General features: G+C 45.5%; 2 protein-coding genes across 2 annotated transcripts in view; both read left to right on the plus strand.

Moving 5' to 3' along the window:
- The first annotated feature begins 368 nt into the window (after positions 1-368).
- Positions 369-9261, plus strand: LOC311132869 (RWD domain-containing protein 4-like). Its single transcript, XM_084166226.1, has 7 exons — positions 369-590; positions 5070-5150; positions 6234-6343; positions 6937-7087; positions 7601-7700; positions 7784-8030; positions 8408-9261. The coding sequence occupies exons 1-6, from the start codon at positions 567-569 to the stop codon at positions 7849-7851; spliced, it is 534 nt and encodes a 177-aa protein (XP_084022352.1). The 5' UTR covers positions 369-566; the 3' UTR covers positions 7852-8030; positions 8408-9261.
- Positions 9262-19138: 9877 nt separating this feature from the next.
- Positions 19139-25498, plus strand: part of LOC311132621 (NACHT domain- and WD repeat-containing protein 1) — a gene marked incomplete at its 5' end in the record, with an annotated part of 12843 nt that continues 6483 nt past the window's right edge. The window contains 5 exons of the mRNA XM_084165867.1: positions 19139-19650; positions 19772-19911; positions 20261-20389; positions 20494-20828; positions 20958-21091. Of these exons, the coding sequence (XP_084021993.1) occupies positions 19139-19650; positions 19772-19911; positions 20261-20389; positions 20494-20828; positions 20958-21091 (1250 nt within the window). The remainder of the gene's footprint in view (positions 19651-19771; positions 19912-20260; positions 20390-20493; positions 20829-20957; positions 21092-25498) is intronic.

Below are 25498 nucleotides of genomic sequence, written 5' to 3' on the forward strand. Positions count from 1 at the left end.
ATCCAACAAGTGTGATTATTGTCAGGAAACAGAGACCATGGAGCATGTATTGCGACAGTGTGGGCAGTATCAGCGGGAAAGAGAGAGGATGAGATCTAATATTAGGGAGAAGGGGATACAGGAAATTAGTTTAAAGAGTGTATTGAGTAGAACGTCATTAGATATAGTCTCAAATATTTTGTTATCTTTTTTTAAGAGCAACGGGGATGGCAGGTAGTATTTAGTTTCTCCCTGTCTCTGGCCCACACTCCAGTACAGTAGGTGGCGGTAATGCACCATAACTTTGGATGCCAACCGCCGATAAACCCCACTGAAGAAGAAGAAGAATATGCAAGAGTGGTTGGGTTCAAAGTTCAGGGACACTGTGCATGCGTACAATGCGAAGAACATCATGTGTAACATCTGACGTTGGATCAACTACATACGTTGCTAAATTAATAAACTAGCTATATATATATATGTTTTTTATCACAGACATGACACGTTAACTCTGCACTTTTCATTTTTGTACTGTTAGCGAGACATACTTAACTAAATTTTTTTGCGTCACCTGAAAGAAAGAAATCATGACTGCCAACGAGGATCAAGAGGTAATATTATCTGGTGATGCTAACCAGCGCGCTAGCTAGCTAACAGAGCTATCTAGCTATAGTTAGAAGGCTGAACTGTTACTGCGAAACTCTGTTTTGTCGAAAACAGTTTCATGTACGAAGTATTAGCATTACCGTAGTCAGTGGATGCTTAGGCTAGTTTGTCTAGTTAGTTAACTGAAGAACTTGGCTAGTTTTAGCCACACCACCAGCTATCCAACGATAGCTCAGAGTAATGTGAGTCAGTGCACTGAATCTCCTTAGAGAGCTAACGTATTTATACTGAACAAAAATATAAACGCGACATGTAAAGTGTTGGTTTCATGAGCTGAAATAAAATCTCACAGAAATGTTCCATGCGCACAAAAAGCTTATTTCGCTCATGTTGTGCACAAATTTGTTTAACGTACATCCCTGTTAGTGCGCATTTCTCCTTTGCCAAGATAATCTATCCACCTGACAGGTGTGGCATATCAAGAAGCTGATTTAAACAGCATGATAATTACACAAGGCTACTATAAAATGTGCGGTTTTGTCTCACAACACAATGCCACAGATGTCTCAAGTTTTTAGGGAGCATGCAATTGGCATGCTGACTGCAGGAAAGGCCACCAGAGCTGTTGCCAGATAATTGTATGTACATTTCTCTACCATAAGCTGCCTCTCACGTTGTTTTAGAGAATTTGGCAGTAAGTCCAACCGGCCTCGCAACCACAGACCACGTGTAACCACGCCAGCCCAGGACCTCCACATCCGGCTTCTTCACCTGCGGGATCATCTGAGACCAGCCACCCGGACAGCTGATGAAACTGTAGGTTTGCACAAACTGTCAGATACCGTCTCAGGGAAGCTCATCTGCGTGCTCGTCGTCCTCACCAGGGTCTTGACTTGACTACAGTTCGGCATCGTAACCGACTTCTGTGGGCAAATGCTCACCTTCGATGGCCTCTGGCACGCTGGAGAAGTGTTCTCTTCGGATGATTCCTGGTTTCAACTGTACCAGGCAGATGGCAGACAGCGTGCATGGCGTCGTGTGGGTGAGCAGTTTGCTGATGTCAACGTTGTGAACAGAGCGCCCCATGGTGCCGGTGGGTTTATGGTATGGGCAAGCATAAGCTACGGACAACGAACACTTGCATTTTATCAATGCCAATTTTATGCACAGATTCTGTGAAGAGATCCTGAGGCCCATTGTCGTGCCATTCATCAGCCGTCATCACCTCATGTTTCAGCATGATAATGCACAGTCCCAAGGATCTGTACACAATTCCTGGAAGATAAATGTCCCAGTTCTTCCATGGCCTGCATACTCAACAGACATGTCATCCATTGCGCATGTTTGGGATGCTCTGGATCGAAGTGTACTACAGCATGCTCCAGTTCCCGCCAATATCCAGGAACTTCGCACAGCCATTAAAGTGGAGTGGGACAACATTCCACAGGCCACAATCAACAGCCTGATCAATTCTATGAGAAGGAGATGTGTCGCGCTGCATGAAGCAAATGGTCACACCAGATACTGACTGGTTTTCTGATCCACGCCCCTACTTTTTTTGTGTGACCAACATATGCATATCTCAAATCAAAAGTTTTATTTGCCACATGTGCCGAATACAACAGGTCTAGACATTACAGTGAAATGCTTACTTACAGCCCTTAACCAACAATGCATTTATTTTTTAATAAAAAAGTTAAATAAAACAACAACAAAAAAGTGTTGAGAAAAAAAGAGCAGAAGTAAAATAACAGTAGGGAGGCTATATACAGTGAGGGTACCGGTGCAGAGTCAATGTGCGGGGGCACCGGCTAGTTGAGGTAACATGTACATGTGGGTAGAGTTAAAGTGACTATGCATAAATAATTAACAGTAGCAGCAGCGTAAAAAGATGGGGTGGGGGGGCAGTCCAAATAGTCCGGGTAGCCATGATTAGCTGTTCAGGAGTCTTATTGCTTGGGGGTAGAAGCTGTTGAGAAGCCTTTTGGACCTAGACTTGGCGCTCTGGTACCGCGTGCCGTGCGGTAGCAGAGAGAACAGTCTATGACTAGGGTGGCTAGAGTCTTTGACAATTTTGAGGGCCTTCCTCTGACACCGCCTGGTATAGAGGTCCTGGATGGCAGGAAGCTTGGCCCCAGTGATGTACTGGGCCGTACGCACTACCCTCTGTAGTGTCTTGCGGTCGGAGGCCGAACAGTTGCCATACCAGGCGGTGATGCAACCAGTCAGGATGCTCTCTGTGGTGCAGCGGTATAACTTTTTGAGGATCTGAGGACCCATGCCAAATCTTTTCAGTCTCCTGAGGGGGAATAGGCTTTGTCGTGCCCTCTTCACGACTGTCTTGGTGTGTTTGGACCATGATAGTTTGTTGGTGATGTGGACACCAAGGAACTTGAAGCTCTCAACCTGCTCCACTACTGCCCCGTCGATGAGAATGGGGGCGTGCTCAGTCCTCTTTTTTTTCCTGTAGTCCACAATCATATCCTTTGTCTTGATCACGTTGAGGGAGTGGTTGTTATCCTGGCACCACACGGCCAGGTCTCTGACCTCCTCCCTATAGGCTGTCTCATCGTTGTCGGAGATCAGGCCTACCACTGTTGTGTCGTCTGCAAACTTAATGATGGTGTTGGAGTCGTTTCTGGCCATGCAGTAATGGGTGAACAGGGAGTACAGGAGGGGACTGAGCACGCACCCCTCAGGGGCCCCCGTGTTGAGTATCAGTGTGGCAGATGTGTTGTTACCTACCCTTACCACCTGGGGGCGGCCCGTCAGGAAGTCCAGGATCCAGTTGCAGAGGGAGGTGTTTAGTCCCAGGATCCTTAGCTTAGTGATGAGCTTTGAGGGCACTATGGTGTTGAACGCTGAGCTGTAGTCAATGAATAGCATTCTCACGTAGGTGTTCCTCTTGTCCAGGTGGGAAAGAGCAGTGTGGAGTGCAATAGAGATTGCATCATCTGTGGATCTGTTGGGGTGGTATGTAAATTGGAGTGGGTCTAGGGTTTCTGGGATAATGGTGTTGATGTGAGCCATGACCAGCCTTTCATAGCACTTCATGGCTACAGACGTCAGTGCTACGGGTCGGTAGTCATTTAGGCAGGTTGTCTTCGTGTCCTTGGGCACGGGGACTATGGTGGTCTGCTTGAAACATGTTGGTATTACAGACTCAGTCAGGGACAGATTGAAAATGTCAGTGAAGACACTTGCCAGTTGGTCAGCACATGCTCGGAGTACACGTCCTGGTAATCCGTCTGGCCCTGCGGCCTTGTGAATGTTGACCTGCTTAAAAGTCTTACTCACATCGGCTACAGAGAGCGTGATCACATAGTCATCTGGAACAGCTGGTGCGCTCATGCATGCTTCAGTGTTGCTTGCCTCGACGCGAGCATAGAAGTGGTTTAGCTTGTCTGGTAGGCTTGTGTCACTGGGCAGCTCGCGGCTGTGCTTCCCTTTTCTAGTCTGTAATAGTTTTCAAGCCCTGCCACATCCGACGAGCGTCGGAGCCGGTGTAGTACGATTCAATCTTAGTCTTGTATTGACTCTTTGCCTGTTTGATGGTTCGTCGGAGGGCATAGCGGGATTTCTTATAAGCGTCCGGGTTAGAGTCCCGCTCCTTGAAAGCGGCAGCTCTACCCTTTAGCTCAGTGCGGATGTTTCCTGTAATCCATGGCTTCTGGTTGGGATATGTACGTACGGTTACTGTGGGGACGACGTCATCGATGCACTTATTGATGAAGCCAGTGACTGATGTGGTGTACTCCTCAATGCTATCTGAAGAATCCCGGAACATGTTCCAGTCTGTGCTAGCAAAACAGTCCTGTAGTTTAGCATCTGCATCATCTGACCACTTTTTTATTAACCGAGTCACTGGTGCTTCCTGCTTTAGTTTTTGCTTATAAGCAGGAATCAGGAGGATAGAGTTATGGTCAGATTTGCCAAATGGAGGGTGAGGGAGAGCTTTGTACACGTCTCTGTGTGTGGAGTAAAGGTGGTCTAGAGTTTTTGCACATTTAACATGCTGGTAGAAATGAGGTAGAATGGATTTAAGTTTCCCTGCATTAAAGTCCCCGGCCACTAGGAGCGCTGCCTCTGGATGAGAGTGGTCCTCTGTAGCTCAGCTGGTAGAGCACGGCGCTTGTAACGCCAAGGTAGTGGGTTCGATCCCCGGGACCACCCATACACAAAAAAAAATTATGCACGCATGACTGTAAGTCGCTTTGGATAAAAGCGTCTGCTAAATGGCATATTATTATTATTTCCTGTTTATTCCCAGTCATGTGAAATCCATAGATTAGGGCCTAATGAATTTATTTCAATTGACGGATTTTCTTATATGAACTGTAACTCAGTCAAATCTTTAAAATTGTTGCATTTTATGTTTTTGTTCAGTGTATATTATCTAGCTACCTACCATCTTTGTATCCAACATCAACTAATAACCCCTCTCTCTTGTGCTCTGTCTTCTCTCTCCCTCACTTTGGTTCCAGATGGAGTTAGAAGCACTTCGCTCTATATATGAGGGGGATGAGCGCTTCAAGGAAGTCAGCCCAGTTTCATTTCAGTTTAGGGTGAGTAGCTGGTTGAATGGGATGTGCTGCATAATTTGCAGGGTGAGATTCTCAATTGGGAAAACGTCCATCCAAAGATACTCCATAACTAACCCAAGATGGTTCATCTGTGTCGTTTTACAGTGGGAGCAAATGAAGCTTAGGGGTCAGAACAAGCAAGAAGGTGGGGAAAAGGCATGCACAAGCTAGCGAGATCCTATTGGCGTGTTGTAGCATATATTTCCATTGGGGAACGCCTCCTCAGAATTAGGCATGTGCACAAACTCGATTCGACCTTGCACTCCTAAGCGCGACGCATAAAAAAATAATACTTTTGCAAACCCTCAAGTCTATAAAAGTTAGTGCACTGTGTTTGTAACAGATTCTAGTTTTGGGAACAGAAGAATGTGTTGAGATCAGATGTTTAATCGATGAGAATGGGCGGCAGGTAGCTTAGTGGTTAAGAGCGTTGTGCCAGTAACCGAAAGGTCGCTGGTTCTAATCCCAGAGCCGACTAGGTGAAAAATCTGTCTGTGCCCTTGAGCAAGGCACTTAACCCTAATTGCTCCTGTAAGTCGCTCTGGATAAGAGCGTCTGCTAAATGACTAAAATGTAAATTTGCAGAATGTCGGACCAGTTTCACATAGTTCCATCCTCTCCCACTACCCTCAACTGGACTTCCTCTCACTAGCATATTTGGTTGTGAGAAAACATTCTAAAAGGATGCTTCAGTTTTATAGCCCCAGTGACGTGTCTGGGTTACCCCTTCTGTCTGTCCCCTTCTGTCTGTGGTCCATCCTGTCCTCGACTCCTTCATCCTCTTCTCCGTGTTCCGGAAACAGTCAAGTGGTCGCCATATCTAGGCGATTGTCAAATATTGTTTCCAAATTTCCTCTCTTTGCCTCCTCTCCTCAATAAAAAAAAAAAAAGAGGCAAGTAGAGGTCGTAGGAGAGGAAGTCAGGAATAAAGGAAATCCATTGCCTTGTCTGTCTCCCACCTGATTCAGTTGGTTTACTAATCCGCTGGGTCAGGAAGAGGTTTTGGGGAACGCTGTCGACGTGAATGAGCATGGTCCAACGTCCCTAACCCCGTTCCCTTTCCAGATAGGAGAACACGATGACTCCAAAGCGTTCATTCTGGATATCTCATGGCCTGAGATGTATCCAGAAACCGCACCTGACATTTCTCTAGATGGCTTTTTCAACAAAAAAATGTAAGCAACCATTGATGCTGTTACCATCCTTGTTATTGTGGTTAAGTCATATTTATGTTGCCACCATGTCATATCCCTACGTTTTGGGTGATGATCCACCCAATGCAATACTGTGAACCTGAAAAGATACAAATTAACTTCATAATAGCATGTATAAAGTTATCTAACTCATTCCTGAGGTAATTACATCGAGTTGCTGCTGTCCTCTGTGGCTTTTTTTTGGCACTTGCAATGCCAGGATAGTGTACAGTCAGCAAGCAGTTTAGAAGTTACACCGGCAGGCCCCGGTGGCAATAAATTCATAGAAACCAAAAGCTTACCTTGACTTGGAAGAGTTCCAGTGTTGGATAGCCAGCTAGCTAACATAGCATCCCTCTCTGTTTGATCCTGGTGTTTGGTGATTGCAGTGCTAGCTAGCTAGCTAGCTAGCTGTAGCTTATTTTTTCAGTACTAGATTCAATACTAGATTTTTGGCACTTGCAATGCCAGGATAGATTCCCATACGGAAAATGTATGCACACATGACTGACTGTAAGTCGCTTTGGATAAAAGCATCAGCTAAATGGTGTATATTCTAAATGATTCTCTATCAGATCTCCAGAGACCAAGCAGCTGATCATCTCTGGGTTGGAGGAGCAGGTGGAGGCCAACCTGGGCACTGCCATGATGTACACCTTGTTCGAGTGGGCCAAAGACAACCAGGAGACTCTGATGGAGAACCACCAAGCTGTGGTCACCACCGTGGTCAGTGTGCTACACACAACCATAGAAACAGAATCACTCGGAAGGGGCATCCCCCATAGAAACAGAATCACTTGGAAGGGGCATCCTCCATAGAAACAGAATCACTTGGAAGGGGCATCCCCCATAGAAACAGAATCACTCGGAAGGGGCATCCCCCATAGAAACAGAATCACTTGGAAGGGGCATCCCCCATAGAAACAGAATCACTCGGAAGGGGCATCCCCCATAGAAACAGAATCACTCGGAAGGGGCATCCCCCATAGAAACAGAATCACTTGGAAGGGGCATCCCCCATAGAAACAGAATCACTTGGAAGGGGCATCCCCCATAGAAACAGAATCACTTGGAAGGGGCATCCCCCATAGAAACAGAATCACTCGGAAGGGGCATCCCCCATAGAAACAGAATCACTTGGAAGGGGCATCCTCCATAGAAACAGAATCACTCGGAAGGGGCACCCCCCCCCCCCCACGTTGTGCTCGTTAACCCGTTGTGTTGTGACCTGTTTTCCAGACGTTGATGTCCAACAGTGACCTCAACGCCCCAGCCAGGAAAAAAGAAAAAAAAGAACAGCTGACCAAATCACAGAAGAGGAAGATCACCTGTAGAACCGGTAAGGACCGAAACCACACCAATGACATTTAGTCAAGGCTATTGGCATTATTTAAACGGTTCTATCTCTGTTTCAACTAACAGATAACAAAGGGGAGCTCCCCAGAGGTTGGGACTGGGTCGACGTCATCAAGGTATATTTGTTCAGTTAGTTCACGGCAGTTGATTTTGTGCCGAACACACTTTTTGTCCTGTGTCTGTTTTTTTTTTTTGTTTTTTTAGAAGATGGCACCCTTGACCACATCAATTGCTGCCAAAAACACCATTGTTAATCATTTTTTATTCTCTCCTTTCTTGCATCTTCAACTTGTTGAACATGACACTCCAGCATGTAAGTACAATCAAGATTTACATTTACGTCATTTAGCAGACGCTCTTATCCAGAGCGACTTACAAATTGGTGCATTCACCTTATAGCCAGTGGGATAACCACTTTACAATATGTTATTTTTTTGGGGTGGGGCAGGGGGCGGGGTAGAAGGATTACTTTATCCTATCCCAGGTATTCATTAAAGAGGTGGGGTTTCAAGTGTCTCCGCAAGGTGGTGAGTGACTCCGCTGTCCTGGCGTCGTGAGGGAGCTTGTTCCACCATCTATACATATTTCCCCAAATACTTTTAAAAAAAACACGCCCCATCTGAATTCAGTGTATATGCATCTGAGCTTACCGTGGTTTCTTAATGCTTTTGTCGATGTTGTCGTTTTCAGTTGAGCAGAACAGGCGGCAAAGAGGAAGACTAGGCTGTGGAGGAGGTGGACAGGTCTCTGGTGCTGCTTTTACTAGGAAGTGAAGTCTCCCGACCTCACTCAGACCACCTGACTCCTTCCAGTCTGCCCCAAGACGCCACACTCAAGATGGCCGCTTTTTCACTCCAAGGAAGACGGGGGGGGGGGGGGGGGGGTCCTCTACACCTGAACACAATCAATAGCTGCTAAAGCTGTTATTTTTGAGTGTCACACATACAGGTGGTTTAATGTCATTTCGGAAGGAGGTTAAAATTTGGCCGTTTTTTTTATGACCTGTGTTTTCATTTGCTTGGAAGAGACCCCAAATGTGTGTGACTTATTTTGGTTTTAACTGTGGTGATGACAGTGAATTTCAGCATTGAAACAATGAAGGCTTGATGTGGGGGGGGGGTATTTGTGCTGTCGAAATAGGCCAAAGTGAATTAGTGGTGAAGGGTTTGCAGTGTCATCCATTTTCAATAGGACTGTGTGCCTGTCAAGGTGGAATGATTGAGACCTCTTGTTACCATGAGCCAGACACGCGTGTACTGTCATCACCGCCAGGGAATTGAAAATATGTCCACTTTGAGACCATAGTTCAGTTGCTAGGCATCAGAGCTGTAAAACATGCATTACCAGTGGGTGTCAACATATGGCTTTATGATCCTCAATGTATCCTGACATACAGCAGTGTGGAACATTATTAACTCAACATGTTACGAGGAACACACCAACTGAATTGATGTGATATTGTGCCCCATTAATTTAGAGACCTGCTCTCCCCATGAACTGAGAAACATTACAGTTTTTTAAAATAAAAAATTATTGTTACAATATTGATCTTACATTTCTTTTAACATAGAAACGGCTTGATGTGAATACCAAATACTTTATCCCCTACCACCAGTCCTGTGGGTAGGATATTTGGTTCCCATGGCGATGTATCTAGAGGTAGAAAACATACTAATGAATAGGAGGCCCGCCTGAAGATTATTTTCTACGTCATTAAAGCCATGACCGAAGTTAAACTTTACTTAGAACACCCTGACGCGTTCTTCAACCGAGGTAACTAAAGAACTGTTACACCTATCCCATAATACTCACCGGGTCAGTGTTGCCTCTCGTTGGCCTAGTCCTATTAGTGGAACATGAACCATCACTCAACTCCTCCCTGGACAACACTAGTTGCCAAAGGAGTGATCACTTCTGCAAACACATTGGGGTAGGTGACATTGACAGCGTTGAGTCGTGGTGGTGGATGGCGAGCCATTGAAGCTTCAAGCGGGATAATAAATTAACGTGCGACAGCCTATGAAGACCGGTGACTCTATCCTAACAACAAGAACAAATGTGGACTTATAAAAACGGGACTGTCCCCAAAAAGAAGACCAAGAAAGTAAGTCCAACTTGTTTCGTTATTGCTTTGTGTGCTAATTTGCAATTATTGTAAAACATGTAAACTAATTTTTAAAAACATTTTCTAACTTTTTATATTAAATGAACATGACTTACAATAACTGATCATAAATAATGTATAGCTCTCAATTAAGAGCTTCCTGCAAATGTTAGGTTACAATTTTCCATTTCATTCATAGGAGAAAGAAGTTGTAATATTTCCACCTATTTCCAATGGCTCTACCTCACTGCCTCGGGTGAGTTTAAGTGCCAGGTAGTCTCATAATATTCAGTCCACCGTTAGATTTTCTATAGCCTAGGTGGGTGTCTGCTCTTTCTTTTATCACCCAATTGAAGGTTAAATTGTTCTACAGAAGTAATTTACATTGATTTATAACCTTAATTAGTATCAATTCACCCAGTGTTCCTTTCTCATTGTAAATGCATCATTCCATCAGGACAGCAAAAACAAGAGAGCGACCATTCCCACGTCCCAAAGACTCCAGGAGATGTTCTTTTCCCACTGTCGAACCGACCATGGCATTCTAGTGAAAAAGATTAGGTTCAATAAGGTAAGGTAATCGATCCAGTTTGAATAACACATTTATACAACGGGTGGGTCTAATCCTGAATGCTGATTGGTTAAAACTGCATTCCAGCCGGTGTCTATTCCACAAATGACCACCGGCTAAATCTATGACGTTAATATGCCTATTTACTCTGTTCCATCTGACTGCCCAATCCACCGTCTCATCAGCCCAGCCAGGCAATTTATAAACTTGATCTCCACTATAGAAAGCATCTAGACATTATCTCACATTTCTTTTAGACTAACATTTCGTTTTCAACAGCGGAGATTTGTATAAACCTTGCTGTCTGTCTCTCCGACATTTTGCAACATTGTTTCAATATTCAAATTCGATCTCCAGGCTGTCCCATATATAATGAACGTGTCGGGAGTCGGGAGGAGACAGACAGGCAGGCAGGCAGCGTTTCTCAGCCAGTCGAAATGTATAGTCCATGTGTTGCTTACTGTATTGTAGAGAGCAGACAGCCTTTGGAGTATTCCTTTGACCAAAGTGAGTGAGGAGGCAGAGTCACAGATAACAGCTCACCTCAGAGTAAGTGTTCTGCACACTTCTGTACTGCTCTATCTTTCACTACACAATTCATTATTCATGTTGTATGTTATTGTATGTTGTAAATCCACATATCCTTCTCAGTATCATTTTCTGCAGCGCCATGTGAAGTCTTCTGGACAAAGCACACCGTCAGAGGAGAAAGGGGTGGATGTGCTGCATCTGCTGAAAACGCAGGGGTATTTATTCAGGGTGAGGAGGACCAAGCAACTCTTCGCTTATTCATCCTTCCTGATCTGATCATGGAAAAACAACTGATCCCATTCTTCATTTATTTTGGGGTGTTTTTTTTAGGACAAAGCAGCTTTCAAAGCCTTACTAGATGGAGGACTCGATGGCACTAAGGACGCTCCTCAAAACCTGCTGCAGAGTTTGGTGGCACTGGAAGAGGAAGAAGAGGAGGAGGAGGAGGAAGACCGTGTTTGTGCAAACCAGGATGTCACCTCATGGACTGAAAGTGTTTCCGAAATGGTCAAGTGTCTATCGGATGGATCTTCTAATGGTGTTGTCAAGAGGAAGGAGGACAACACCTGCAGTGCAACAGGAGGAGAACCTCATTCATTAGGTCTCACAGTCGTAACAGATGACCTGGAAGGTGCCAAGAAGAGGAGATTCATGGTCTACATATGTGGTGGATACAAAGGTAAGCGTGGGTGCGTGAGCGTGGGTGCGTGGGTGCGTGAGCGTGGGTGCATGCGTGCTTGTCTCTGTATGTGTTATCAACCACAATCCCATCCCCACACAGACACGGTGGCAGAGAGGAGTGTGTTGATGGAGAGTGTGTTCCCTCGCATGTACCTCTACTGCAAACAGAGGGGCTATGACTTCAGGATGGTGGACCTGCGCTGGGGCGTGGGAGACCCCGTGTCAGATAGACATGACACGGCAGAGCTGCATGTGGAGGCCCTCACACAGTGTCAGAAAACACTGGGGCCAAACTTCATAGTGAGATATCTCTAGTGTATTTTTTTTAAAAATTCGTAAACAATGCTCATGAGTCAAATTCTTTCTCTCTTCCTTTACCTTTCTTTCGCTGATCTCTTATCTAACATATCTTCCCACAAGTTACGACCCTTCTGCCAGTCACTAGCTAAACTCCTGGATTCATGAAGTTATTAATTGTGTTTTTTTATTTGAAAGTTATTCCTTGGCCAGAAGCATGAGGTCCAGACCCTGCCCAGCACTATCTCCAGAGAGGTCTTTGAGGCCATCGTGAGCGTGGTGGAGAGAGACAGACAGAAGATGTCCAAGAGAAAACACCCCGAGATGGACGACATCATCAGCGACTCCCAGTCTAATATCGCCACGGGAAGTGACACGGGCAGCTTTGTTCCAGAACACAACGACGATCATGATTCAGGAGATCCAGCTCAGAATTCCGGGTTAATGAGCGATGAGAGTTCTGTATCCCATAATTCCCTCTCTGATGCAGATGAGACATGGGTAAGTCCTGCGGGGACGAGGTGTTGGGCAGACTTCGACCGGGATCTGATCCTACTCCAGACGTGGTACAGACTGGATGAGAACTGTGTTCCTGCTGTGTACCGCCTACTGCCTGTGAGGTAAGATGTAAAGTTACACTGTTGCTCGTATTGCTATAACTGAGTTCAAAGTTCACAAGTTTGGCCACGACACATTGATGTCAACTTTTATTTGTATTTTTTTTTTTTTAAGCAATTTGTTTGCGTAGTATGCTACTTGTTTGTTTTAGGGATTGTTGAAATGACCAACACAAGGACCACTAGTATAGTTTCTTATTTTGAAGCTTGTGTAACTTGCTAAACTAGTTAGCAACAACCGTTGGCAGTTCAAACCCAACTGGCGTATGAAATGCTTTGTTTGGTTTCCATGGCTCTTGCCCCTAGACCATGTATTGTTATGAAAATGGTTGTTTAAAATGAGCCAGACAAGGAAATGGAGCTCTCACAGTACAACAACCCTCCCTCTCAGCTTTTTGTTTTTCTTCCATTCCATTCACAAGTGTCTTAAATCACTTCACCATATTGGATTGTCAATCATCTTGAAATCACCTAGTTCCTGTATGTGTTGGTAGCACCCAACAGCCTGACTTCCTGAGCAGAGATGGCGAGCGCAGGAGGCAGGCGAGGAAGGCTTGGCACGCAACTTGCTTGCTCCTGTGGGGAGTGCTACAGAGGAGTGGGACAGAGGCACTGGGGGGGGAGGTGGCATCTCACCTCCTCAGGACAGGTTTGTATGGGGGAGTAGTTATTATTGTCATTAATTATTGTCCTTTCACCTTAGCGGTGGATCAGGTTATTTCCCCTCTTACGGTAGTGGACAGGAAGTAGTGTACATTGCGTTAAGCCATGTTGGTTTGCTCCCCACCCAGTGCTAGACTGTGAGGTAGAGCAGGGCCTCCGGTCGCTAGGAACCGAGGCCCCTCCAGAGGAACACTGCCACTGCTATAAGAGGGTCATCCCTGACCTCCACCACAGCCTGAGGAACGAACACGCTGCCCACTACATCGACCTGCTGAAAGGTCGACCGCAGGTCAACCGCACCCTGAATGCAGCACACCAGAGCTTCGTGGAACGCATTCACAAAAAGGTAAGGGTGCGTGTGCGTGCGCGTGTGTGTGTGTGTGTGTGTGTGTGTGTTTGTGTGCATGTGTGGATGGGTTTGCATGTGTTGGGGGTGGGAAGAGTGTGTGTGTGTATATGTGTGTGTATATGTGTGTGTGTGTGTGTGTGTGCATGTGTGGATGGGTTTGCATGTGTTGGGGGTGGGAAGAGTGTGTGTGTGTGTGTGTGTGTGTGTGTGTGTGTGTGTGTGTGTGTGTGTGTGTGTGTGTGTGTGTGTGTGTGTGGGAGCAAAAAGGAGAGAGAATGATACAAAGACAAAATGAAAGCTTTCACAGAGTAACACTGCTCACCGATATCTACATTACAGTGGCGGTCGGTGCCGTTTAAGATGAAGGAGGACGATAATTGTTTTTATGAGCATGGCCTTATTTCTATTACAGCGTATTGGATGACTTGTCCTTCATATTCCATTCACCCAGGTCAGTGTAACATCGATAGGTTTAGGCTACTACATGATACTTTAATTTTCCCTATACCCATCAGGAGGTTGCTACAACCTAGCCTATGAATGAAAGTTTACAACATAGGTGCACAGCACAGGTCGAGGGAAACATTTGAGTAATCAAGGAGACGGACAGTGACACATTTAATACCGCCTTGCACACTCTTGCCTGCATCTTAGCTGATCTAGGGTGTAATCATTAGTCCAACAGTTGCAAACGAGAGCTTCTATTGGACAAATTCAGGTACTGTATGTTTATCCCCGCTTCATTCCGTTTGCTTCCGTTTAAGAAACGTTTTTCAACAGAATCGGCGGAATGAATACACCCCTGATCACACGCAAACACACTTCACTTTCATAGCAGCCACATATAAACAGCATGATCCCTTTGATCGTTGTATTCCTCCTCTCACCTCAATAATTTGTTAAAAACTGTTCAACTATTGTCTTTCTCTCACTTTGAGTCAACTGCTCACCACATTCTATGGACTGCAGTGCTAGCTAGCTGTAGCTTATGCTTTCAGTACTAGATTCATTCTCTGATCCTTTGATTGGGTGGACAGCATGTCAGTTCATGCTGCAAGAGCTCTGATAGGTTGGAGGACGTCCTCCTGAAGTTGTCATAATTACTCTGTATGTCCATGGAAGGGAGTGAGAACCATGAGCCTCCTAGGTTTTGTATTGAAGTCAATGTACACAGAGGAGGACGGAAACTATCTGTCTTCCAGCTACACCATGGTGCTACCCTACAGAGTGCTGTTGAGGCTACTGTAGACCTTTATAGCAAAGCAGTGTGTTTTAATCAATTATTTGGTGATGTGAATATATTTAGTATAGTTTCATCTAAAAAGGATAACTTTAAAAATATTTCACAATTATTTTTTTATTTTTATTTTTTCATTCACTGAGGAGGATGGTCCTCCCCTTCCTCCTCTGAGGAGCCTCCATTGTCTTTCTTCCCTCATTAAGTTGCGCCACACCAACATCTATGAGCGTAACGTGGACTGGGGAATTAAGGGCCTGAACCCCAAACACAACCGATCCCATCAGTTCTACACAGAACACATCTCCTCCCACTTCCAGAGGACTGTCATCAACTCTCTGAACAAGTGAGAGAGACAAAAATAAATGTATAACACGTGTAATAAAGTATATTGAAACTATAATACATGTTTATCACACGATTACCATGTATATCTGTCATTATGTTGGCCCTCAAATATTATTGCATAACAGTTAACTGATGGCATAAATGTTGAGTTGAGCTGTGTATTTCTCCTACTCCAGAGTTATGAAGGGGAACAAAGCCAAAGGCTCCTTTGACATCAGAAGGAGAGAAGCATCTAGAATGAGGATACAGGAGGAGATCCGTCGCCATGTTAACCACGGACACACTCTGTAAGTCTCTGGTTTGGCTTTCTTTCCTTTAGAATGGCCACCTGCATGCTTCTAAGTAGCCTGGTTTCAGATACTGTGCTCATTGTGTCACGCCAAATATTGAACCATAGGAGCTGGCAAGACAGCACAGACAGATCTCGAACCAGGCTAGCTTCAAAGTGGGTTTGATATCATCGTGACTAGTCTCTCTCCAGGGAAAATAACCATGTGTTGAGAGAAGGCTTCCTGGGTGAGATGAGGAGGGCTGTGGAGGAGGGGTCTTCTCCCAGGCCTATCCTCCTACTGGGTCCACCTGGCTGGGGCAAGAGCACCACCATGGCCACAGTGGCACACCTCGCCCCCTCCTGGATTACTGGGTGAGGGGTGGCTCCATGACATCAATGGGAAATGTTTGTGAAAATGTTAAGGTATTGTGCACTTATTTCAGTTTAGGAATACGATATGATCCTAAGTCAAGAATTGAAGTGCTCTCTGGAATCCGTACTGCTTGGTGATAAGCAAACCATACTATTCCTGTGACCGAGTGTATATGAAGGACTCTGTAGTTCTCACAAACTGGACTTGCCTGTTCTCCCTCTCAGAGCTGTGAAGGTGCTGGTGTGTTTCGTGGGCCTGACGGGGGAGAGCAGGAATGTGCGTCTGGTTCTCCAGAACTTGTGTGTTCAGCTGGCTGAGACCTACAGCCACCACACTGAACTCTCTGAGGTAGCTACCTCTGACAAACGTTATCTATCATCTTATTCCAACCAATGCAATTCCAATATAGAAGAGCAAGAATGCTGTCTTGATAGAATAGATAACATGGTCAAATACTAATATTGGTCAGCTGTAAAGTGATACTTCACCCCAAAACCAAATTTGGTCATTTTATACCACAAAAGTTAAGTCCATAGACCAAAAAATAGGTACAAACATGAAAATGCATTGTAACACGTTAAATGCTTAACGTTAAATTACCAATATCATTCTGTGTCCATTCGTCGCAGGGTCTCCCTCAGCTGGTGAATGAGTTCCACTCCCTGCTGGGTCAGTTGAGGGCGGACAGCCCCGTAATCCTTGTGCTGGACGGGTTAGATGATCTTTCTGAGGAGCATGGAGCAGACCTCTCCTGGCTGTCTACACCTCTCCCTCCTCACGTCCACCTCGTCCTGTCGGCCACCACAGACTCTGCCTGCGCCCACACCCTGCAGGTCAGGACAGGTTGACGAAAGATACTGTACAACAGTGTTTATCCTACCATTACTTAGGCTGCCCGCCTTACCGCTGTCACGTTGAAATCTGGAGGAACACTGCTGTGCAGGTGTGCAGTTACTGTAGCAACGGTCGTCAAAGTTGTTAAAAGGTTTAAAATACAATTCTGATAAATGCAACAGTCGGACAATGGATGAAGATTCTCCAAATATTTAGAATGGTTTAAATCCATAATTTATTGCACATAAAACATTGTATTGGCATGCACAATTAATTAAGTTCGGGGCATTTTGGTGGGAATTCGGATATTCAATTGATTGTAAAATGTCACCTTTCTTTTCTTATGAAGCACTCATATATACTATTTCTTTTATATCAGGTATTTTTTAAATACTTTGTGATAAAATAAAGAAAATGATGTGTGCCTCATCTACACTGGGTGTATTTGCATACATTAATAAATTAACATAAAGGTGTGGAACAGGGCTGCAACCACCAAACACGTAATCCTACCTGTAATCATAAACTGCGCTGTCTAGACTGTCTCATTAATTATTCATGACTGTAGTTGTCACGTTCTCATGCATAATTCAACAAGTGTGTTAAGAGGAGGATACCCACGCGATTTAAAGTTTAAAAAAAAACGCTTCACTCTAGATTATACCTACAGTATATGTACAAACTTTACATTGTTTGTGAGATCAGACATAATAGCACTATAATCCGAGTGTTCTCTTGCGAAAATTGCTTTCATTTCAGCGCATCTAATTTGTGAACATTTCAATCTGTATTAAATGCAAACTTTTTTTTTAATTGCACAAAAAAAATCAACACCCACCTAAATAAAGTTCTCTTTCTTCTCTTTCTTGTGATGTAAGTATCGAGACGTTAAATCTCCGTTCTTATAGATGTGACGGAAACCATTGTATTCCGTTGAGTCCATTTCGGCTGTAACCGGAGTGTGTTTGACCGGTCATTACAAACGTTTCCCATGGTCATTACGTTAGAAAACGAATGGCACAAGGGAAGAGTCGCCAGAGTAAAATGAAAGCAATCAATCCAGCGAGATTTAAGTGACAAGTGGATTTTTGCACCCTTCAAACACAGGAAATAGATGGCTGAAAAAGGAGAGATCCTCAGGTGGGTGGGGCCTGCGTGTTGCTAAGTTACTGCATGTGAGACATCCTGACATGTACGTGTTCTATCTAAAACCCTCTGTCATCACGCTAGTATCAAAGTGATCATGAAATTCTCCGTTTGATCCTTCCCCATCCAGAAGTCAGCCCAGCCCACTGTCCTGTCCCTGCCACCCCTCAGTCCTGATGACATCACTAAGGCTCTAGAACATAAACTCCAGGCTGACCACCGCAGGCTCCGGGACTGGCAGTGGCAGCTTCTCCTCCAGGCCTGCCTTTCCTGCCCCTCCCCTGTCTACCTGGAGGCTGTCTATGCTGAGTCCGTCCTCTGGACCTCCTTCTCCCCCCAGGGCAGCCTGGGCCTCCCGCCCGACCTGGGGGGGCTCTACGTAGGCCTGCTGGCTTGCCTGGAGAGGGCCCACGGGGAGCAGCTGGTGGCACGGGCCGCCGCGGTTATTTCGCTCTCCAGAGGGGGCGTCACGGAAGAGGTGGGTGAAACAAATTTGGTAGTGAAGGAGAATGTGTAAAGAGCTGTGATCACATGGAATACTAACCAAAATAGAGAGTCAGACCAATCACACAGCTGTGTCTTGTATTGTACCTAATGTACTGACCAATCACACAGCTGTGTCTTGTATTGTACCTAATGTACTGACCAATCACACAGCTGTGTCTTGTATTGTACCTAATGTACTGACCAATCACACAGCTGTGTCTTGTATTGTACCTAATGTACTGACCAATCACACAGCTGTGTCTTGTATTGTACCTAATGTACTGACCAATCACACAGCTGGACATTGTGTCTTGTATTGTACCTAATTGTCACGGTTTCGGCCGAGGCTGCCTCTCCTCCTTGTTCGGGCAGGCTTCGGCGCTCGTCGTCTCCGGAATTCTAGCTGCCACCGATAGATGTTTCATGTTCGTTTGCTTTTGTCTGTTTGTGTCACACCTGTTTCTGTTTTACGTAATTAGTGTCCTATAAGTTTCTCGTTGTGTTTGTCATGTGTTGTGTATGATTGTTTTTCGTCAGTGTTGTGTTTTGCTCGGTTGAGCATATTTTCTCCACTGCGCTGGAGCACAGTTGCACTTGTTCGTGCACCACTTCGTTTGTCGCACCTGTTTGTGCGCATTTGCCTTTTCGCCTTGTGCGTAGTTTAGCTGTTGGGCTTAGTTGTCCTGTTGCCTGTGTTGGGCCAGAAATACAGCATTTGGAACCTACCGTCGGCGTCCTGCATTTGATTTCCTACACTACACCTACACACGCCCTGACACTAATGTACTGGGATTTTAATTTCAAATCGGAAGGTATCTTGGGAAAAATAAAGCTATTCTACAAATATTATTATTATTATTATTATTATTATTATTATTATTATTATTCTGATCATTAGGAGCTACTGGACCTGATGGGGAGAGATGGGAAGGTTCTACAAGAAATATCGCTCTCCCATTCATCCTGCACTTCCTCCTCCAGCCTTCCCAGGGTGCCGTGCGTGCTGTGGGCACGGCTGAGACGGGACCTTGGGGGTCACCTGACGGAGGCGGAGACAGACGGGACGTGGGTCTACCGCTGGACCCACTCCGAGCTGGGGAGGGTGTGTGTGAAACGGTACCTCAAAACGGACGATTCCCGTAAGCTTCTACACGCAACCTACGCAGACTACTTCCGGGGTACGGACAGCCAACACAGAAACATATTTCAGCCCCTGGCGTGGACGCTGGAGGAGGACTCGACGAAGAGTTATGTGTTTAACCTCAGAAAGCTCCATGGCCTGCCTTACCACCTGGTTCGCTCAGGCCAGATACTGCCCTTCCTGTCTGAGTGTGTGTTTAACTATGAGTTCCTGCTGCACAAGGCCTGGGGTCTGTCTGTGCTCCATATACAAGAGGACCTGAAGGGCGCCGTGCTGCCAGAGAAGTGGGTTCTCTTAGACGCTTCTTTTGAGTTGCTATTTGATACTGTATGTTTGAGATAAGTGATGTGTGTCCTCTCTCTCTTTGTTCCTATCTACTCCCCTCGCTGTCGTCGTCCCCCTCAGGGAGTTGGTAGATATGGAGGTGTTGGCAGCTACTCTGGAGCTTTCCAGGCCCGTGCTGCTCCGGGACCCCTGCCAGCTGGCCTCCCAGGTTATAGGCCGTCTGGGACAGATAGTTGCTGAAGACCTCCCCGTGGCTCCAGGTATACTTCACCTCCCTGACACTGATGGATAAAGTGACTCAACGTCTCAAATGGATGAGTTTGAAGTACCGCCAACACAATTTTTAAAAAGCTTCGATACGAGTTTCCAACTGTATAGGGCGGCAGGTAGCTTAGTGGTTAAGAGCGTTGTGCCAGTAACCGAAAGGTCGCTGGTTCTAATCCCCGAGCCGACTAGGTGAAAAATCTGTTCGATGTGCCCTTGAGCAAGGCACTAAACCCTAATTGCTCCTGTAAGTGGCTCTGGATAAGAGCGTCTGCTAAAATGACGTAAATGTAAATGTAAGTGTATGGCCTGCTCTCTGTCAGTGTGATGATGTGTCCTTACCAGGTGACCCACAGAAGTTTAGCTACCTGCATGACCTGCTGGCCCAGTGTGCCCGTTCCTCTCTGCCAGTCCTGGTGCCCTCCTACAGCTGTCTCGTGCCCCCAGGAGGGATCCCACATACCCTGCTGGCAGGTAAAGAGCTATCACAAACATAAAGACATGGTTGTTATGTCATCCAATGCAATGCTATGTAAATGCTCATGTTGAATGCCTTTTTCCCCCTGTCTCTGCTCCAGGCCATGCGTCTATAGTAACAGCCCTGACCAGGGGACAGAGGGGTCTGGTGGCAGCCACCTGCGGTGGGGACGGCACCCTGAAGGTGTGGGACCTGGAGCTGGGGCGCGCCGTGAGGACTCTGGAGGGGGCGGGGGGCGTGGTAGGCGACTCCCTCACCCTCTGTCTGGAGGACAGGGTCCTGGTGGTCCGCATGGGACAAAGTCTGCAGGTCAGAGAGGTGGATTCTGGGAAAGTGATCTACTGCGAGAGTGACTCTCTGGATGTTCCCGTGGTAACCACCGCCTGTGACGGACAGCTGCTGGTGGCCTTCTATGATGGAAGTCACCTGGTGAAGGTATTGCGGTAGTCCAATGTATTATCACATCAGCATAAACAACATGACGCTGATGTTTTACGTTCAGGTGACCTTGACATTGAATCTTTGTGACCATGGTGATGGTTTGACCTCTCTGTGACACCTCAGGTGTTCGACCTGGCCTCGTCGTGCTGTCTACTGTGCTGTGTCAACATCACCCTGGACTGTGACCCCATCCATAAAGACCATTCCATACTGGTCTCCCACAACTCCATCAAAGACTATGTCCTTTTCGCCTACAGGTCAGACTTTAGTCCTTGATTCGGATCCCTATAACAACGGGTAGTCTATAACAACGGGTAGTCTATAACAACGGGTAGTCTATAACAACGGGTAGTCTATAACCACGGGTAGTCTATAACCACGGGTAGTCTATAACAACTGGTAGTCTATAACAACAGGTAGTCTATAACAACAGGTAGTCTATAACAACGGGTAGTCTATAACAACAGCAAGTCTATAACAACCGGTAGTCTATAACAACAGGTAGTCTATAACAACAGGTAGTCTATAACAACGGGTAGTCTATAACAACAGCAAGTCTATAACAACAGGTAGTCTATAACAACGGGTAGTCTATAACAACGGGTAGTCTATAACAACAGGTAGTCTAAAACAACGGGTAGTCTATAACAACGGGTAGTCTATAACAACGGGTAGTCTATTACAATGGGTAGTCTATAACAACAGGTAGTCTATAACAACAGGTAGTCTTCCACTGGTACACACGTAAAACTAAACACTAAACCAACCAATTATACACATAGGCAGATTCAAGGACATTGAGACTCAGTGTTTTACACGCAACCTTGAATATTGAAAAAAAATGTAACCCGACCTTGATTCCATGTTGGATAGAGTAAACAATATATCGTTTTTCTCACATTATTCATGATATTTTCTTTGCTTTGGGTCTTTCTTATTCGTTTTTGGTTATTTCGCATTGGGGGCTAATGGTGATTGTTTCTTAGTACCGTAGAGTAATAATAAATTAGTGACAGGTGTCACTTCTCCTGGTCCTTAAATAATATCACATGCCCTCGTTGTTAACACGCTGTGAAATCAGGCGGACGTAGCGCCTTGACAGATTTCACGGGTGCGGTTTTGGAAACACTGTTGAATTATTCAAACGGACTACTTCTCAGGTGCCTATTAAAACGTAACCCTGGAAACCTTCACACACACACAAGCCCCTGTCAGATAGACAGATAACGTTGGACACCGGGATATGTGTACGATGATACATGAAACGATACATTTTCCAGACAGTGTTAAATCTTAATCTTATTTCATTGACTTGATTAAATGGGAGGATGGTGTCGTGGATAATGTGATCATCCTCTCGCACCTGAGTGGTGTAGATGTCAGATGAAAGACAAATTGGGTCATTGAGGTAGTTAGTAATACAAGCTGTATGTGGATGGTGACAATATAACACACTGGGTTTCGGTTTCTGGTGATTACCATCTATATGGCAGGTTGCCCGTAACAGGGGAAGAGTTTGACAGCTGTGTGTTGCAGACCACATTTAAATTACAGTGCTTCCAAATATTATTTTAGAAATACTGTCAGTGGATTGTATTGTAAATAAATACAAAAGTCTTACAAATGTATGTATTTCAATATAGGAATGTGAGTACTGGAGAATACATTTAGACAGAGGTCCATACAGTGAGGGAAAAAAAGTATTTGATCCCCTGCTGATTTTGTACGTTTGCCCACTTACAAAGAAATGATCGGTCTATAATTTTAATGGTAGGTTTATTTGAACAGTGAGAAGCAGAATAACAACAAAAGATCCAGAAAAACGCATGTCAAAAATTTTATAAATTGATTTGCATTTTAATGAGGGAAATAATTATTTGACCCCCTCTCAATCAGAAAGATTTCTGGCTCCCAGGTGTCTTTTATACAGGTAACGAGCTGAGATTAGGAGCACACTCTTAAAGGGAGTGCTCCTAATCTCAGCGTGTTACCTGTATAAAAGACACCTGTCCACAGAAGCAATCAATCAATCAGATTCCAAACTCTCCACCATGGCCAAGACCAAAGAGCTCTCCAAGGATGTCAGGGACAAGATTGTAGACCTACACAAGGCTGGAATGGGCTACAAGACCATCGCCAAGCAGCTTGGTGAGAAGGTGACATCAGTTGGTGCGATTATTCGCAAATGGAAGAAACACAAAATAACTGTCAATCTCCCTCGGCCTGGGGCTCCATGCAAGATCTCACCTCGTGGAGTTGTAATGATCATGAGAACAGTGAGGAATCAGCCCAGAACTACACGGGAGGATCTTGTCAATGATCTCAAGGCAGCTGGGACCATAGTCACCAAGAATGATTGATTGACTCCTGAGTGGCGCAGTGGTCTGTGCCACTAGAGATCCTGGTTCAAATCCAGGCTCTGTCGCAGCCGGCCGCGACCGGGAGACTCATGGGCGGCGCACAATTGGCCCAGCGTTGTCCAGGGTAGGGGAGGGAATGGCCGGAAGGGATGTAGCTCAGTTGGTAGAGCATGGCGTTTGCAACGCCAGGGTTGTGGCTTCGATTCCCACGGGGGGCCAGTATAAAAAAAAAAAATATTCACTAACTGTAAGTCGCTCTGGATAAGAGCGTCTGCTAAATGACTAAAATGTAATGTAAATGTAAGAAAACAATTGGTAACACACTACGCCATGAAGGACTGAAATCCTGCAGCGCCCACAAGGTCCACCTGCTCAAGAAAGCACATATACAGGCCCATCTGAAGTTTGCCAATGAACATCTGAATGATTCAGAGGAGAACTGGGTGAAAGTGTTGTGGTCAGATGAGACCAAAATCGAACTCTTTGGCATCAACTCAACTCGCCGTGTTTGGAGGAGGAGGAATGCTGCCTATCACCCCAAGAACACCATCCCCACCGTCAAACATGGAGGTGGAAACATTATGCTTTTGGGGGTGTTTTTCTGCTAAGGGGACAGGACAACTTCATCGCATCAAAGGGACGATGGACGGGGCCATGTGCCGTCAAATCTTGGGTGAGAACCTCCTTCCATCAGCCAGGGCATTGAAAATGGGTCGTGGATGGGTATTCCAGGATGACAATGACCCAAAACACATGGACAAGGCAATAAAGGAGTGGCTCAAGAAGAAGCACATTAAGGACCTGGAGTGGCCTAGCCAGTCTCCAGACCTTAATCCCATAGAAAATCTGTGGAGGGAGCTGAAGGTTTGAGTTGCCAAACGTCAGCCTCGAAACCTTAATGACTTGGAGAAGATCTGCAAAGAGGAGTGGAACAAAATCCCTCCTGAGATGTGTGCAAACCTGGTGGCCAACTACAAGAAACGTCTGACCTCTGTGATTGCCAACAAGGTTTTTGCCACCAAGTACTAAGTCATGTTTTGCAGAGGGGTCAAATAATTATTTCCCTCATTAAAATGCAAATCAATTTATAACATTTTTTACATGCGTTTTTCTGGATTTTTTTGTTGTTATTCTGTCTCTCACTGTTCAAATAAACCTACCATTAAAATGATAGACTGATCTTGTCTTTGTCAGTGGGCAAACGAACAAAATCAGCAGGGGATCAAATACTGTTTTCCCCTCACTGTATGTAGTGATGACTAACTCAACAAAGCTACCGCTGCGTTCTCACAGGACTGGCATTGTAAGGAGAAATAGCTCTGAGCACATAAAAAAACAACACGTGAAACCTCAAATAAACCCTGTTGCTGTGTTTACAACCGTACAGTGGAGAAGTGGCCAGTATCTGGAATGCTTTATAACGTCTATTGGCTCTTTGAGTTAGGTGCTGGGTCTGGCTGAGTAGCCAAGGCAGTGTGTTGATGAACATTTAATAGGCTGGGCCTGCAGTCACTGAGGTTTACTGATGGGCCTTTAATAGTAATGTGTGTTCCTCTCCTCTGTTTGTGTTTTCTCACTCACTTTCTCTCGCTCTCTCTTTTCTGTGTGTGTACACATGTGTGCACGTCTCTCCCTCTCTCTCTCTCTCTCTCTCTCTCTCTCTCTCTCTGTCTCTCTCTCTCTCTCTCTCTCTCTCTCTCTCTGTCTTCTCTCGTCTCTCTCTCTGTCTGTCTGTCTGTCTGTCTCTCTCTCTGTCTCTCTCTCTCTGTCTGTCCTGTCTGTCTCTCTCTCTCTCTCTCTCTCTCTCTCTCTCTCTCTCTCTCTCTCTCTCTGTCTCTCTCTCTGTCTCTCTCTTTCTCTCTCTCTCTCTCTCTCTGTCTCTCTCTCTGGTCTGTCTGTCTGTCTGTCTGTCTCTCTCTCTCTCTCTCTGTCTCTCTCTCTCTCTCTCTCTCTCTGTCTCTCTCTCTCTCTCTCTCTCTCTCTCCTCTGTCTCCTCTCTGTCTCTCTCTCTGTCTCTCTCTCTGTCTGTCTGTCTGTCTGTCTGTCTCTCTCTCTTTCTCTCTCAATTTCAATTTCAATTTAAGGGCTTTATTGCATGGGAAACGTATGTCTCTCTCTCTCTCTCTCTCTCTCTCTCTCTCTCTCTCTCTCTCTCTCTCTCTCTCTCTCTCTTATGTGTCTCTCTCTCTCTCTGTCTCTCTCTGTCTCTCTCTTTCTCTCTCTCTCTGTCTCTCTCTCTGTCTGTCTCTCTCTCTCTCTCTCTCTCTCCTCTCTGTCTCTTTCTTTCTCTCTCTCTCTCTCTCT

The sequence above is a fragment of the Coregonus lavaretus genome (assembly GCF_964263955.1).
Source record: "Coregonus lavaretus genome assembly, chromosome: 7".
NCBI lineage: Eukaryota > Metazoa > Chordata > Actinopteri > Salmoniformes > Salmonidae > Coregonus > Coregonus lavaretus.

Coding starts and splice junctions, on each gene's coding strand:
- LOC311132869 (XM_084166226.1), top strand. CDS start 567: ATGACTGCCAACGAGGATCAAGAG. Junction 6,344..6,936: donor GGCTTTTTCAACAAAAAAAT/GTAAGCAACCAT, acceptor ATTCTCTATCAG/ATCTCCAGAGACCAAGCAGC. Junction 7,088..7,600: donor AAGCTGTGGTCACCACCGTG/GTCAGTGTGCTA, acceptor CCTGTTTTCCAG/ACGTTGATGTCCAACAGTGA.